This window comes from Tamandua tetradactyla, chromosome 15, assembly GCF_023851605.1.
Source record: "Tamandua tetradactyla isolate mTamTet1 chromosome 15, mTamTet1.pri, whole genome shotgun sequence".
NCBI lineage: Eukaryota > Metazoa > Chordata > Mammalia > Pilosa > Myrmecophagidae > Tamandua > Tamandua tetradactyla.
Genome location: NC_135341.1, coordinates 40,836,456 through 40,851,602, shown reverse-complemented (window position 1 = coordinate 40,851,602; position 15,147 = coordinate 40,836,456). Strand labels below are relative to the sequence as shown.

At 42.3% G+C, this 15,147-nt stretch overlaps 1 protein-coding gene across 3 annotated transcripts in view; it reads right to left on the bottom strand.

The window, feature by feature from the left end:
- The window catches only part of FYCO1 (FYVE and coiled-coil domain autophagy adaptor 1), a 90,984-nt gene that overhangs the window by 44,870 nt on the left and 30,967 nt on the right, over positions 1-15,147 (bottom strand). For all 3 annotated transcript variants that reach the window (XM_077129560.1, XM_077129558.1, XM_077129559.1), the window contains 5 exons: positions 14,730-14,848; positions 11,988-12,155; positions 8,549-8,698; positions 7,572-7,783; positions 1,722-1,866 (listed from right to left, as the gene is read on the bottom strand). In XM_077129560.1, the coding sequence (XP_076985675.1) occupies positions 1,722-1,866; positions 7,572-7,783; positions 8,549-8,698; positions 11,988-12,155; positions 14,730-14,848 (794 nt within the window). The remainder of the gene's footprint in view (positions 1-1,721; positions 1,867-7,571; positions 7,784-8,548; positions 8,699-11,987; positions 12,156-14,729; positions 14,849-15,147) is intronic.

Genomic DNA, 15,147 nt, shown 5'->3' with positions numbered 1-15,147 from the left:
TGAACCCTGAAGACATCACGTTGAGTGAAATAAGTCAGACACAAAAGGAAAAACACTGTATGATCTCACCAATATGAACTAATTATAATATGTAAACACCTAGATATAAAATCTAGAATACAATTTACTAGGGGATAGAATGAGGCTACAGAATGGGGAGTGGTTGCTTCATATGAGCAGAATGTTTAGATTGAATTTACATGTTTGGAAACAGGTAAATGGTGACAGTTGCATGCTATCATGAGTATAACAGTGTTGAATTGTGGGTGAATGTGGTTGAAAAGGGTACTTCAGAGTTATATATGTCACCAGAAGGAAATCTAGAGGTGAAAACATGGGAATGCATAACACCGTAAATCTTGTGATGGATAATGACTGTGATTAACAGCACAAATCTAAAAAAGTTATTTCATGAATTAGAACAAATATATGACACTATTACAAGGAGTTAATAGGGTGGTAACGGGAGAAAAGGCACCTACTGTAAACTATGCACTATGATTAACAGTAAAATCTCAACATTCTTTCATCAACAGTAACAAATAGACCGCATCGATACTAGGGGTCAACAACTGTCAGGGGGGGATAAGAGGTATAGAATATTTGGGGTTTTCTTTTATATTTTTGTCTTATTATTATTATTTTTTTGGAGTAATGAAAATGTTCTAAATTGATTGTGGTGATGATTGCACATTTGTGATGATACTGGGAACTACTGATAGTATAAGTTGGATGGATTGTATGGTGTGTGAATACATCTCAATAAAATTGTATCAAACAAAAAAGTGGGTCAAGCAACACCTGGAACCTGGGAGCCATATCAATTCTTTCCTGAGCATCGGAACAGCTAGTACTGTGCTAAAGAAACTTCATTTAAACCAGTTGTCAGGGACTGAGAAACACCAAGCAAAGTTGCCAAGGAGGGGAGCTTGACCTTTTCCAATGTTCTATGGCATAAAGTCTTAATATTGTAATATGGTGGCACCTTGTGTAGTTTATTTCCTATTTTTAAAGAATGGTCCTTGCAAAACTCTCCTTAAAATCTTGCTGGACAATAGCTACAGCAAAAAAAAAGAGAGGGCTAAGAGAGAATAAGTACTGAACAACAGTGCTGCTGTTGATCCACAAAGCAATTAGGAAGGTTCTGGGGGTCAGGATCAGTGATTAAGAGCAGTGTAACAACACTAGTGGCGGACCTGGTGCAGGCCAAGGAGTGGAAAGTCCCTTGTGGTTGGCACAGTGCACAGTAACAGACTTGCCTATATATTTATTGCTTTTAGAACTTTGGGGCATTGGGAGGGCTTACGTGGAGCCAAAGGGAATTCTTAAAGAACATATCTCCCCAAGATAAATGAAACTGAATCCAAGTTTTCTTTCTCAGGGCATCGTTACCAAGTCTACTTAGCAGTTCCAAAAAGAAGAATGTGGTTTTTAAAGGGCAGCACAGCAATGGTTCCCCAAGCCAAGAAAGACAGGCCTTAATGGAGAGTATCAGGGGACCAATGATACTTACCAGGAACTTACTTACAAGATTCAATGCTGACCATGTGGCAGGAGGTCTATCGAACCCTTCTGCTCTACCAAGGGCCATCCTATCTTAAAGATTATTCTTCCCTTAAGCAAAGACAGTTAAGCTTGCAACCAAAGTATCAGTTTCCTGGTCCTCTGATAAGTAAAGACACTTAATTAACACTCCAGAAATGGAGGTGACATCTACTCACTGTTCAGCCATGTTTGGGTCAAGAGAATCAGTTTCGGTGGGCGTTTCAGGCAAGGAAGAGCCAGACTCCTGTATCTGGCACAGCTCCTCATCTGTGATAATGTCAAACACAGCATCATCTGGTGGTCTGTAGTCTGTGTTTGAGCCTGGGCCCCAGAGGGAGAGAAGAGAGAGATGCACAATTATGCACTGGCTGGGGAATGATCCTTGGGAGAGTGTGGGAGTGTAGCTGAGCAGGGCAATCTACCAGGACACACTTCAAATGCCCCTTTTACTGACATGTATTCTGACAGAGGTGAGAGGAATGGCTTATAGGACATTCCAGAAAAGCAGAGAAGGGAACTACAGATGAAACAGAAAGCAATACTTGAGAAACTTCTCAAAGTCAGGGGCTTAGAGAGTTTTGAACTTTTTACGTATTCTCTGAAGCTCTTTATTTAGGGAAATAACTTACCAAACCTTATTAGAAAAGAACCAAACAAAACAGAATTCATACTTCTGTGCCACTAAATTCTTGCTACATAAGATTCAGGCAGTATTTATTCATGCTTCTTTGAAAGCAGAATTCTGTCTGACCTGCATTTTCACCCCAATCCACTGGTGGACATGAAAGAACTTCCCCGTGCTCCAGTTAAGCAGGCATTACGCTTCTGACCAGGAACTTGCAAGGACTCTGTGAGTCACTCAGTAGGAGGGGCTCTGCATGGATGCACTCGTGCCAGTCACCCACCCAAAAGTACCCTCTTGCATATTTCATGGAAAATGTGGTGGCAGTTCTGAGGCAAAAAAAAAAAAAAAAAGAAAGAAAGAGACAAGGAGGCCGGATGTTAAGAAATCAAAATAGGCGTCCTCAGCACTCTGGCCTAGTGCCACCCTCTATCACTACTGGTACCACCACCACCAGTGAGCAGGGGTAAGGGAAAAACTCCTGGGCTGTTCAGTGAAAAGAACAGTTCATGTGAGCTGCTGGTTCCCAGCTGGCCTTGCAACATAGCTCCTGGGACAGAGCATGCTTTAGAAAGAACAATTGCAGAATAATGGAGGGTCTGAAGCATAGGCTGAAAAGGGGATCAGGTATTAATTTATTTTCTAGAGACTCAAGAATAATCCTGAACCTGACTCTGAGGCTGGCAACGGGAAGGAAGGAAAAAAAGGAGGGAACGGAAAGCAATGTCCGCTGAGAGAAATCAAAGAAGACCAAAAGAAATGGAGATATATACTATGCTCACGGATAGGAAGCCGCAATATTGTTAACATTTCAATCTTCCCCAAATTGTCTAGAGGTTCAACACAACCTCAGTCAAGATCTCACCAAGATTTTTTTGAAAAGCAAAGAACCTAGATGTATTAGTCATCATTCTCAGGAAACAGAACCAACAAGAGATAACTGTAAATATGAGATTTATAAATTGTCTCATGCAACCATGAGGATGCAAGAGTTCAAAATCTGTAGGCCAGGACACGAGCTGACAGCTCTGGTGAATGTCCTCAATGAACTCCCCAGGACAGGCTGGCTGGATGAAGTGGAGAGAGATTCTCTCTTCTGAATTCTTCTTAAAAGCCTTGGGTGATTAGATTACATCACTCATTGCTGAAGACACTCTCCCTTAACGGATTACAGATGTAGTCAGTCATAATGTAACCAACATGCTAATGATTTGAGTCCATGAGATGTCCCCACAGCAACAAATAGGCCAGCACTTGCTTGACTATGCAACTAACACCATCACCTGGCCAAGCTGACACATGAACCTAACCATCACAGTCCATCCCTTGTCAACTTGGCAGCTATATACATTATCTTAAACCATACTTCACCTCTAAATAGAAAGCAGTAAGAGACACAGTTTTGTTTTTTGCTTCCTAACAATACTCAACTGTCTTATGTACAACTGGAAAGGCACTAAATCTCACCAAAAACAGGGTGCAAGTCCTTGGGTAATATTCACTCTTAAATTTGATATCCTAGAACATAAATACTAAAATACGAACAATACAACTTATGTCATATGATAAAAGGAGTAAGATAGAGATGAAAACAAAGATATTTGTTTTATGTACAAACATACTAATTACAAAGCAAGGAAGAAATATTTATTCCATACAGTTCTTGTTTCTGTAACTGGTCAAGTGACTGTATTCATATTTATTACCACCTTCTTTCACTACCCATTTCATGTTCCCTTTTCCCTCAGCAAGCACCTCAGATGGCTGTGGTTCTTTGTCTGGTGGGGTGACCCAAACCATCATTTGTCAAGTTCCTGGGCCATTGGTAATCCTGCCTGGATTGGGATGTTACACTTTTTCACTGATTTTAATCACAGGGCATGGCAGTAGTAAGAGACGCCCTAGGGGATCTTCTGTATTCCAGGAAAACTCTTCTTTAGCTCCACTATGTAGTTGCCATCCTATCTCCCCTTGGTAGTCAGGATCAATCACCCCAGTCAGTAAAGTAATCCCTTTCTTTGCCTGTTAATTCAGTGGCATGAGAAGCCCAAAGTGGCTAGGTGGCAGTCTTAGCTTCCAGTTCAATGGAATCATTGTTGTGTCTCTTGCTGGAAGGACTCCTCCTTCTGGAACTAAGACATGTAGACCAGGAGAGCTCAAGGTTGCAGGGACAGGAAGCAAAAATTTTTCTAGTAGATCACTAGGGTGAAAGTGAGTAGTGTCACTCCCATTTCTATCCCTTGATTCTGGACCTGTGAATCCTGGCCATGGGAGAAACAGCACCATATAGTGGATGCTGATTCAGAGCATATACAGCCTCCTGGAGAACACTGCCCTAGCCCTGCAAAGTACTGTCAACTGTTGGTGCCATAATTGAGTCTGCAACAGGCCATTCCACCGTTCTACTAATCCAGCTGCTTCAGCATGATGGGGAACCTGGTAAGACTAGAGAATTGCATGAGCAGGTACCCAGTCCGCACTTCATTTGCTGTGAAGTGGGTTCCTTCATCAGAAGCAATGCTGTGTAGAGTACCAGGACAGTAGATAAGGCATTTTGTGAGTTCATGGATGGTAGTTTTGGCAGAAGCACTGCATGCAGGGATGTGATCTGTATAAACTGCATGGAAAACTGACAAGCTTCTTGTGAAACCTGTATAAATGGAACCACTGCCAGTCTAGACTAGAAGGGAAATTTGAAGGAAAAATTACTTCAAAGGCAGAACCATGGAAGCCAAGGTCTGAAGTCAAGAAATCTTGGGCCAGGAGAGTAGACCACCTATGTATGTGGAAAGGGTGAGTTTACCTTGGAGGAAGAGGGCAGGTGGAAGAATATTGCTGGCTGGGGTCTCAGAGAGGGTAGAGCACACTGCCTGGGGATTACAGCAAGACTGGCAATCACACCATTGTTCTAAGAGGGTTGAGTGTGTGCCCCAGAGATGGCTAAGAGTCCAGGTGCTGCCCTGATGCTTAGAGAGGTGGTCTTTCCAATGCCCCCCAATGCAACCCTTACCCCAGCCCTTGGAGAGCACAGGGCTGCTGTATAAGCCTTAGAAAGGGTGAGACTGCCAATCTATTAAATCCTGAGGATAAATGACTCTCTGACTTGGAAATCTAGCGGAATTTACCCTACAGGTTTCTGGAACTGTTTGGGTCCAGTGACTCCTGTGTTCCTTCCAATTTCTCCCTATGGAAATGGGAACACTTTTGTTCCTCCTTTGTATGTTGGTAGCAGATAACTTGCTCTGAATCTTCTCAGGTCCACAGCCAGAAGAGAATTTTGCCTTAAAATAGACCATGCTTATAACTGACTTTGATGAGATTTTGTACTGCTTCTGACTTTGTATTGCATTTGTATTGTTACTAAAATGGTTAAGGCTTTTGTGATATTGTGATGAAATGAATGTGTTTTGCATTTGGAAAGAACATATATTTTTGGGGTCCAGAGTGTGGAATGTGCTGGTTTGAAACTGTTATGTACTTCAGAAAAGCCATATTCTTTTTCCTAATTCAATCTTGTGAAGACAGACCTATTGTTTAGGGTTGGGACCTTCTGATTGGGTGGTTTCTATGGAGATGTATTTATGCCCATTCAAGGTGTTTTAATCTGCCTGCTTGGGTCCTTTAAGAGGGAACCTTGTTAGAAAAAGCTCAGAACCAACACAGAGACATCTGAAAATGGAAAAAAAAAAAAATGCCCCTGGGGAAGCTGTTTGAAACCAGAAGCCAAAGAACCATGCCTTTCCATCTGACAGAGGTGTTCTGGATGCCTCAGCCTTTCTTGAGTCAAGGTATCTTTCTCTGATGCCTTAATTTGGATATTCTTACGGTCTTAGAACTGTAAACTTGTAACTTAATAAATTCCCTCTATAAAAGCCAACCCATTTCTGGTATATTATATTCCAGCAGCATCAGCAAACGAAAACACTAACATTTCCAAGATACTGGAAAAACCAAAGTTGGAGGACTCAAACTATCTGATTTTAATACTTACCCTAAACAATGGTAATCCTCATAGTGTGTTTTTGATGAAAGAGAATGCAAAGACCAGCACATGGAACAGAGAGTCCAGATATAGACCCACACGTATAAGGTCAACTGATTTTTGTTAAAGGTACAAAGTCAATTTGATGGAAAGAAAATACTTTTCAACCAATGCTTCTGTAGCAACTGTATAATCATATAAAAAAATGAATCGCTACTCATGTTGCATCATTTAAAAAAATTTAACTCAAAATGGATCACAGACCTAACCGTATAACCCAAAACTATAAAACTTCTAGGAGAAAAGAGAAAATCTTGAATCCTTGGGTAAAGGAAAGATAAACATGACACCAAAAGAAAAAAAACCTGATCCATAATAGAAAAATTTGATAAACTGGACTTCATCTTAAAGACACCTTTCTCTTTAAAAGAAAATACAAAGAAAAAAGAAAGAAAAAAAAGAAAATGAAAAGATAAACTATAGATTGTAAGACAATACTTGTAAAACACATATTTGATAAAGAATCTGTATCTAGAATATATAAAGAACTCTAAATTGAATTTAAAAAATTGAAAAATGAGCAAAAGATTTGAAGAAGGCATATGGGTGGATGACAAATAAACATAAAAGTACAAAGTACACTCTTTCCCTAAGCAGTTCTTTTTGCCTGATAAAAATATAGGGTCTGCCAATCTTCTTGATGATTAGTTTGTTATTTGGTTGAACAACAAAGGAACTAACAGTATTTCTAAAAAGCTGGTTGGCCTAGATCTGAGCACATGTCAATGAGGAATCCACAGGGACAGCTTCAGGAAGCAGTGATACCTAAGCAGAGATGAGACCATTCCTGCCCTTGCACCTCAGCTCTGCCTCCCTCGTTCTCTACAGTCAAATCCCAGATCCTGAGAGGGTAGCCTGGGCTGGTCCGCTAGATTGTGCTTGGGATAGTAGAAGCAGCAGGAATCAAACCCTGCCTTCTTTCACTAGGATAACTGGGAGGGCCCTCAGGAGAGTACATCCTCCTTGGCCAATTAGGAGATAGGGTAAGCTGCAGAGAAGGACTGAAGGATACAAAAGGTTTGAGATATCACTCCTGGCCTTTGGTTACCTTGGGAGAGAGGGGTACATACCAGTGCTGAGGCATTTCTAAAATGTGGGGTGCATTCTACTGGTAGTATTTCAATTGAGGGGTACCCAGACCTGACATTAAACAATGACTCATGTCATGAGAAAGTTATTTCCTTTTCAGCCCTCTTTTAATCCTATTTACATCAAAAAGAAAGTCTCTAATTGGTGGTAATATATTTTTAGCACCTCTTTAATACCTAAGTTTGGAAAACATTGACTTAAGATTGTTAGAGCTAACAACAGGGTGGAAGGCCGGGGATACCTAGGGAACACTGTGGGCAGCAAAAGCCTGACCTTGGCCTCCAGTGGCCTGGTGCCCAGTGTGGGCTGGTGACAATGTGGGGCCGAGCTCTCCCTGGCTGGTGCCTGAACTGGTGCTGTCAGGGGAGCCAGGTCCTTCGCTGAGCTTCTGGAAGCAGGCCCGGCAGCAGCGTTCCTTCTTGCCACTGTGTCTGCTCACGACGTAGTTGTTGCAGCAATAGTAGCAGAAAATGCGGCCACATATCCTAGGAATGAAACAAACGTGGGCCATGAGGATGATGCACTATGGGTCTTGTATGATCTGCTCGGCACCAGAACTGATCTCTGCATTGGGTTTTGGATGCCACACAGCTTTTGCCAGACCTGGTTTTGCCCCCACTTTGAAGTGTGGCCTAAGCTCCATTTTATAAGTTTCCAATAAACCTATCTTAGAAGTTCTGTGGGACAAAGTTTTATTTCCTAATACCCTGAGAGGCAGAAAAAGAAAGTGTGTGGCTAAGCCCACCTTCTCTAACACAAATGTGTAGGGACACATTCCATGTTGCAGGATCTAAGGCTCTAAGAGGAGACAACAAACCCTCAAAGCCCCAGTCAAGATCCATTTTTACTCTCTCCTCTGGGCCCTATCAGGTCTTTGCTCTTTGCCATTGCCTCTGTCCCTTTAAGGAAGCCCCAACTCCAGCTCTCACTGGGTCCCAGTAATGCTTTTCCCCTCTGGTCCCTTCAGGCTGATGAATGGCCAAGGAGTTCTGACCTCTGTGGGCTCCACATTCCTTGTTGGCTCTTAGCCCCACACATCCCTCTTTACTAAACTCTCTTCAATACACCCTTTGCCATGACTCTGAATATATATCCTCCTCATCTGGTTCCCTTAAGACCAAAGCACAATGCACATTTCCTAGACAGTGAGCCATGGTGTAAACAGCTATCAGGGATTCTGTTTTTGGAGCCATTTGCTCTGATTCTGAGTCCTGCCAGCGTCAGGGTGGGCCCACGAGCCACCCGCTGACCTGCAGTGGTGCCGCCGCACCATCCAGCTGAACTCCCGCTTGCAGTCAAGGCAATGGCTTGCCTCAGCATCCCCGAGCCACCGCTCCTCCGCACTGAGCTTCTGCTGGAATTCCAGGGCATCTGACTTCTGCCAGAGGGCATCCTTGTCCCTGGGATAAAATCACATTAGAAATAAAGAAGGTAGGATTCCACAAAACAAAATTATTCCTGATTCATTTAAAAAAACTGACTCCAAACTTTTCAAGTCATAGTTACTTTTACCATGGAAACTCTACCCAACTCTAGATCACCTTCGTCCTCCATGCAACAGTCCAGACTTGGCAGGGCACACCCAACCCATAGGTTCTTAATTGACATTACACATGTGGTTTGATGAGTCAGAAGGGCATAGAGGAGGCACACAATGGACATAAAAGGGTCTGTCAACTGCAAAACGCTGCCACCATCGACAAGGCCTCACACTAGTCAGGCTTCTAAATGACTACACATTTCTACTGAAGGTTTAAACTATAATGTGCCATCACAGAGTCTGTATGCCATGAGCCCAACGACCATGAATGTATCTCATATCCAAATTTTAAATGTGTTTGAGGCCCTTTCTATTTTTATAATTTGTTCAAGTAACAACTAACCATTGGAGAATATCAAAGATTTCTCAGCCTAAAAATCTTATCAGATGTTAATCTGAGAGACGGTAAGGTCACTCCACAAAGCCAGACTGAAGGAAGTATGAAGCTTTACAGAAAGGCCTGACAGTGTCCAAATACACCCGATGCACCAGGAATGATGTGTACAGAGACTTCCTTGTTGCTGCTAATGGTCATTTTGGGGGCTTATGGATTCTGGCATGGGAGGGTTTGGTTCTTCCCCAGCTAGCACCTCAGCCAGCATTCCGAGGTTAACGTGGTTCCAGTAGTGCCCTAGTCACTTATGATGTAACATAAGAGCAAGTTACGTTCTGAGAAAACCTGGCTCTATTGCTGGCCAGGGACCCCAAAACAACTGCAGAAATAAAAAGCCAGAACATGAAATTTTCTAGCTTCTTCAAGGACATTCGAAATTGACAGAAAGCAGGAAGGCTCCTTCTTTGGTCCAGTCTTGTTCTCCTAGCTGGTTTACCACTTCTGTCCTTTCTTCCCCAGGAGACCAGGCACCTGTACCCTGGGAATATGGGAATACTCTCAAGACCTGGGCTTTTCATCACACCACAGAAAGATGTATGAGCCAGATGTAACAATTGCCCCAAGTTCCAAGTTTGCAAATTGATAATACAAGGGTAGAGTGCTTAAACTTACCAAATTAGTTATAATTTTAATATCACCATTTTACAACCCTAATGAATAAAAAAAACCTAAGCATTGCTCATCCATGATTGCTAACATCACACTCAGAAAGGGCTAACTGAATCATATGTGCTTCCTGAAGATAAGACCCAACCTTGTAAACCAATCCCATAAGCTGTTCTTGTCAAAATTTTGATCTTGAGGCTGAGTAAGCCTTTCGTAGAAAAGTGGTTCTCAATTCTGGCTCACTTGATGCTGGGACCCCACTCCCAGAAATTCTGATTCAGTGGGTATGGATGGGGTCTACACACACATCTTTTTTTAAAAAGTTCCAATGTGATTCTATTGTACAGTCAAGAATCACAACTCCAGTTGTAACTATTAATTTCTAGGAAATATAGGGATGGAAGAATATGTTAAAGGACACCATGTGGAGGCAAGCAGCAAAATCCAGGTTTCAGGAAACCCTACCAGATCAATGCCCTGGATTTTTAAAAAATAAATTGCAGGGTGGTTCATGGTGGCTCAGCAGGCAGAGTTCTGGCCTGTCATGATGGAGACCAGATTCATTTCCTGATGCCTGCCCAAGCAAAAAAAAAAACCAAAAATAAATTGCAGAGAAGAAAAATAAATTAGAGAGATGGTGTGGGAACTCAAAAGACTGTGTAGATCTAATTTAGATCCTAATTAGAACAGTGAAAACTATTATGAGGCAACTGGAAAATTTTGAAAACTGACTAGATACTTAAAAATAGTAAATTATACTTAAATTTTTAAGTGTGGTAATGATAGTGTAGTTGTTTAAAATGGAGAATCTTTGTCTTGGAGAGGTAGATACTGAAATATTTGTGGATGAAATGATATGATGTCTGGGATTCATTTCAAAATAATCTGGGGAGGTAAAGAGATAGGTGGGAATATAGATGAAACAAGGTTGGCCAGAGATTGAATAATGTTGAAGCTGGGCGGTAGGTGTACCCTGTTTTTGTATATTTAAAGTTTTCCATAAGAAAAAAAAAGTTTGAATGATTTGTCAACATTAAAAAATCAGATTTCACATAAAAATCTAGATTATAACCTTTTTCTGAGAGATAATCTGGCAACTCTGGGCCTGATGCCCATGTGGCAACAATCAGCACGAGCAGAGCATGGCTGTGTTCTGCCATTTGTCACAGTCCCCTCCTAGCCCACGTTCACAGATTTGTATTAACAGTCTGGTCCCAGTAGGCACTGGAGTTTGGGACCTCTGATTCTGGGGAAGGTGAGATGGAGGGTGTGCTGGTTTAGAACTGCAGTGTACCCCAGAAAAGCCATGTTCTTTAATCCTGATTCAATATTGTTGGGTGGGATCTTTTTGATTAAGGTGTTTCCGTGGAGATGTGATCCACCCAACTGTGGGTGGAACCTCCTGATTAGGTGGTTTCCACATAGCTGCATCTTTGTCCATTCAAGGACTCCACCTACTGGAGTCCTTTAAGAGGGAATCACTGTGGAAAAAGCTACAGAAGCAACAGAGCCGATAGAACCAATATGAGACCCAGATATTTAGAGATGAAAAAAGAAAATGCCCCTGTGGAAGCTGTTTGAAAGGAGAAGCCAAAGAACAGCAGATGGCAGCCACGTGCATTCCCAGCTGTCAACCTTTCTTGAATCTAGGTATCTTTTCCTGGATGCCTTGGTTTGGACATTTTACGGCTTTACAACTGTAAAGTTGTAACATAATAAATTCCCTTTATAAAGCTGTTCCATCTCTGGTATATTGCATTCTGGCAGCTTTAACAAACCAAAATAGAGGGGAAGGAGAAAACAGAGATGGGTAGGAAAGAACAGAGAAATGCCTGACCATATTAGAGAATACATACTGTCAGTTTTGTGGCTAAGGACACGGAGATTTTGAAAATAATTAATCATGTACCAGTATGAAAACACAAACCTAGATGAGCACAAGGTGGGAACAGTGAGATGTTTCCTTATGATGTTGCCAAGTGCCTGGGCAGACCCTCTACATGTGTGAGGGCCCTTAATAACAGAAAAAGGTGGAAGAGACAGAAGCCTCATTTCTCTTAAAGTGCCCTTTCAAAAATAGTTGCATTTATTCAAAGGAAAATCAAATGTGTTAGGAAGCTTCCAACCACTAGTTTGTCCCAACACTCACCTGAGCAGCTCTATCAACCGTTCCTCAAGGTACTTCTTGGTTCTGTTCAGGTCCTCTAGGTCAGCGAGCATCTTCTGGTCATTCTGCTCTCGGGCTGTCACCTCCTGGCAGAGTTTGTTGTAATACTCTTGGATTTTTGTTGTGGCTTTTTCAAGTTCCTTTTGGGTCCTGGTGGAGGAGTGGTGAGTTTCCTTGGTTATCCACCACTCCCAGTTCTCTCATCCCCCTGGGCTACTGAAGGAAGAGGCTCTCACCAACTTTTCCCCCTTCACAGTGGGGGCACCCCTTGGCACTATCTGTACACAGGTTATACACTCTCCGAGACTTCCAGACTCCCCTCACATACCCAATCCCTCCATCCTACCTTCCCATGCCAGCTCACCAAGTACAAGAAGCATTGTAGGAGATCAGATTGATCTCAGGTTGCTGAGATTATCTCAGGTGAGTTGAACTTTGCACCACTTGGTGCTTGGACAGGGGACTAGAGTTGTGAGAGAAGCCCAGTGGGTAAGGTTCACAGTCTGGGCATGAGGATAGAATGAGCAAGAGGAAAAAGGAATCAGGCTAGAAAGGACAAAGGCATAGATTCCTATAGTTGACCACATGTAGGGGAACCTGTCTACCATGTGTCTCTAGTACCTCACATGTGCAGCATGGCATCCTGAGCACTGGGCACTCAGTCTGCACAGTGAGACGTTCTGCCTGATGGACTCCTCATGCCTAAAGAATCCTGTTTTGGTGCTGTGGAGTATCTTGAGTTTAAGACAGTGGCACTGGCTGAACCATGCTGTCTTCCCCACCTTGCCTACTCCACTTCCAGCTCAGATATCCCTAAGGATGCACTATAAACCTTACAGTTCAGAGAGACATTTGTAAAAGCCCCATTAAATACAGCGTTCTGTAGAAAGGTTAACATGTAGATAATTCAGTCCTTCCAAGTCCAGTAAAAAGTTGTCAGGAGGTTATTTCTTATATACTGTCCACCAAAATGAACTCACGTGTGCACCAAAAAAAAAAAGAAAAGAATAAAATCCAATCCTGGGCAGATGGGTCATGTAACTCAGAGCAGCTGAAATAACTGCTCTGACACCTTGTAAGTAAATACGGTGTTGAGGATTGCATCATGTTCCCTACAAAAGACACGCTCATGTCCCAACCCCTGGTCCTAGTGTGGGTATGAAGCCATTTGTAAACAGGACTGCTAAAGATGTTATTAGTTAAGGTGTGCACACACTAAATGCAAGTGAGTCTTAATCCAATATGGCTGAAGTCCTTATAGGCAAAGGAAATTGAACACAGAAAGAGAAGATACAGTGAGCAGCTGGAAGTTGGAGGATAAAGGAGAAGACGTTGCCATGTGACAGGAAAAACCAAGGATGAAGAATTGCCAGCAGTGAGCCCCAAAATGTCTTCAGGGAGAAAGCACTACCTTGCTGCCACCTTGATTTTATACTTTTCCTAGCATCAACACCATGAGTCAATAAATTCCTGTTATTTAAGCCAACTGTATACATGGTAATTGTTTTAGCAATCGGGAACTAAATCACACTCCTAAAGCATTTTTTCTTCTTTTTTAATACCACCAACTCAGGAGGTTCTTTGAGTTTAAACAGCCATATGAACACAGTCTGGCTAAGAGTGGTCAGGTCCAGTGAGGGTTGAGTAGAAAAGTTAAAGCCCTGGGACAAGGTAGTACATCTGTTTTGCTGATGGCACAAATACAATTCTGTCCCAGAATCCTCTTTTTCCTGCTCAATCTGTTTTAATCAGGCCCTGGTTGCTCTAGTTTGGCCCTATCATCAGAAGGTGGGTCTATGCTAGCAATTCCACACGTCTCCAAGCCTGAAGAGAAGGAGGTTCAGGGAGGCTGCTCACAGGCCAGTGCTGTTGGGCCTGTATTTTAAGACTAAAAAACTCACGATAAAAGAAGTAACTGTGATCTGCTCTCCATGAACAAAGCATCAGAGTCTGCCTGAAGATGGGCTGCTCTTCGTCCCTGGTCCACTCACTCACTCTTTGGATGACTTGGGATAAACTCACCCCTACCCCTGTGACCTCTCATGTTACAGAGAAAACTGGGGAAAATCTAGTCACTTCTGGAGGGAGGAAATAGACCCAGACACATCAATACTTTAAAACAAAAACAAAACACTTCTTTCTCTATCTGTATATCCTTTTCGGGTAGTTGAGAAATCAGACTCTGTAGACAAACTGTCTGGATTCCGGTGCTAATATCATCACTTACATGTTGTATGACCCTGGAAAGTTACTTAACCCCTCTTGGTCTCATGTTTCTCATTTATAAGATGGGGATAAATACAATGCCTTCCTTATTTTAAGAGAGTTAAATGTATCTGAAACAGTGCCTGGCACATCTTCAGCATTATTTGTTTGCTATTATTATTACCATTATTATATCTCAGCTTGCATTTCACTTTAGTTTTTCCAAAGTGTGACATTTAACTTACTAAACTGAAATATGCCTGCCAAAGATAAAAAAAAAAAAACTGGCTTGAGATAGGCTCCTTAGCGTCATAAAAAACTGTCTGTAGGATTGTGATTGGCATATTGCCAGGTCCTCTGCGGCATGTTTCTGACACATTTTTTGAGTTTGTGGCTTATCTCACAAAAGGAGTTATTAAACCTGATATGAGTGGCTGACTTTTGAAATGACTGCATGCCACACACATCCTTCCTTGAAGACTCTACCAATGGCTGCATGGAATGGACTGTGTAACTAACCTTTCCAGGTTTTCATGCAGAGCAGCCCCCTCCTCGTCCTTCTTCCGCATGGCTGCCTGGCACTCTGAAAGATGGTTGCTGGTGCATCTCAGCTTCTCTCCCATATCTTCTTGGATGGCCTGGCATAGGGCATCAGGGAGAAGACACTCAGCTTCCAGAAGCCCATGCAAGATACTATAAAGTAACTGGTATGCTACCTACTCATTTCTAAATGAAAGGTGGTTGCTCTTAAGTAGAAGAGGCCAAGAACCCCTGCCCGGTATTTTCGGGGGATGAAGAATGACACATTCCTATTAGAAAGTATATTCTTAAAGCATCAATTGCAACTGGTTGTGGAGGTTGGAGGGGGCAGCATGTATCAGAAACACCAGGATGGGTGTGGAGGTAGTGGTGGAAGCGGGCAGAGTTTGTGTGAAAA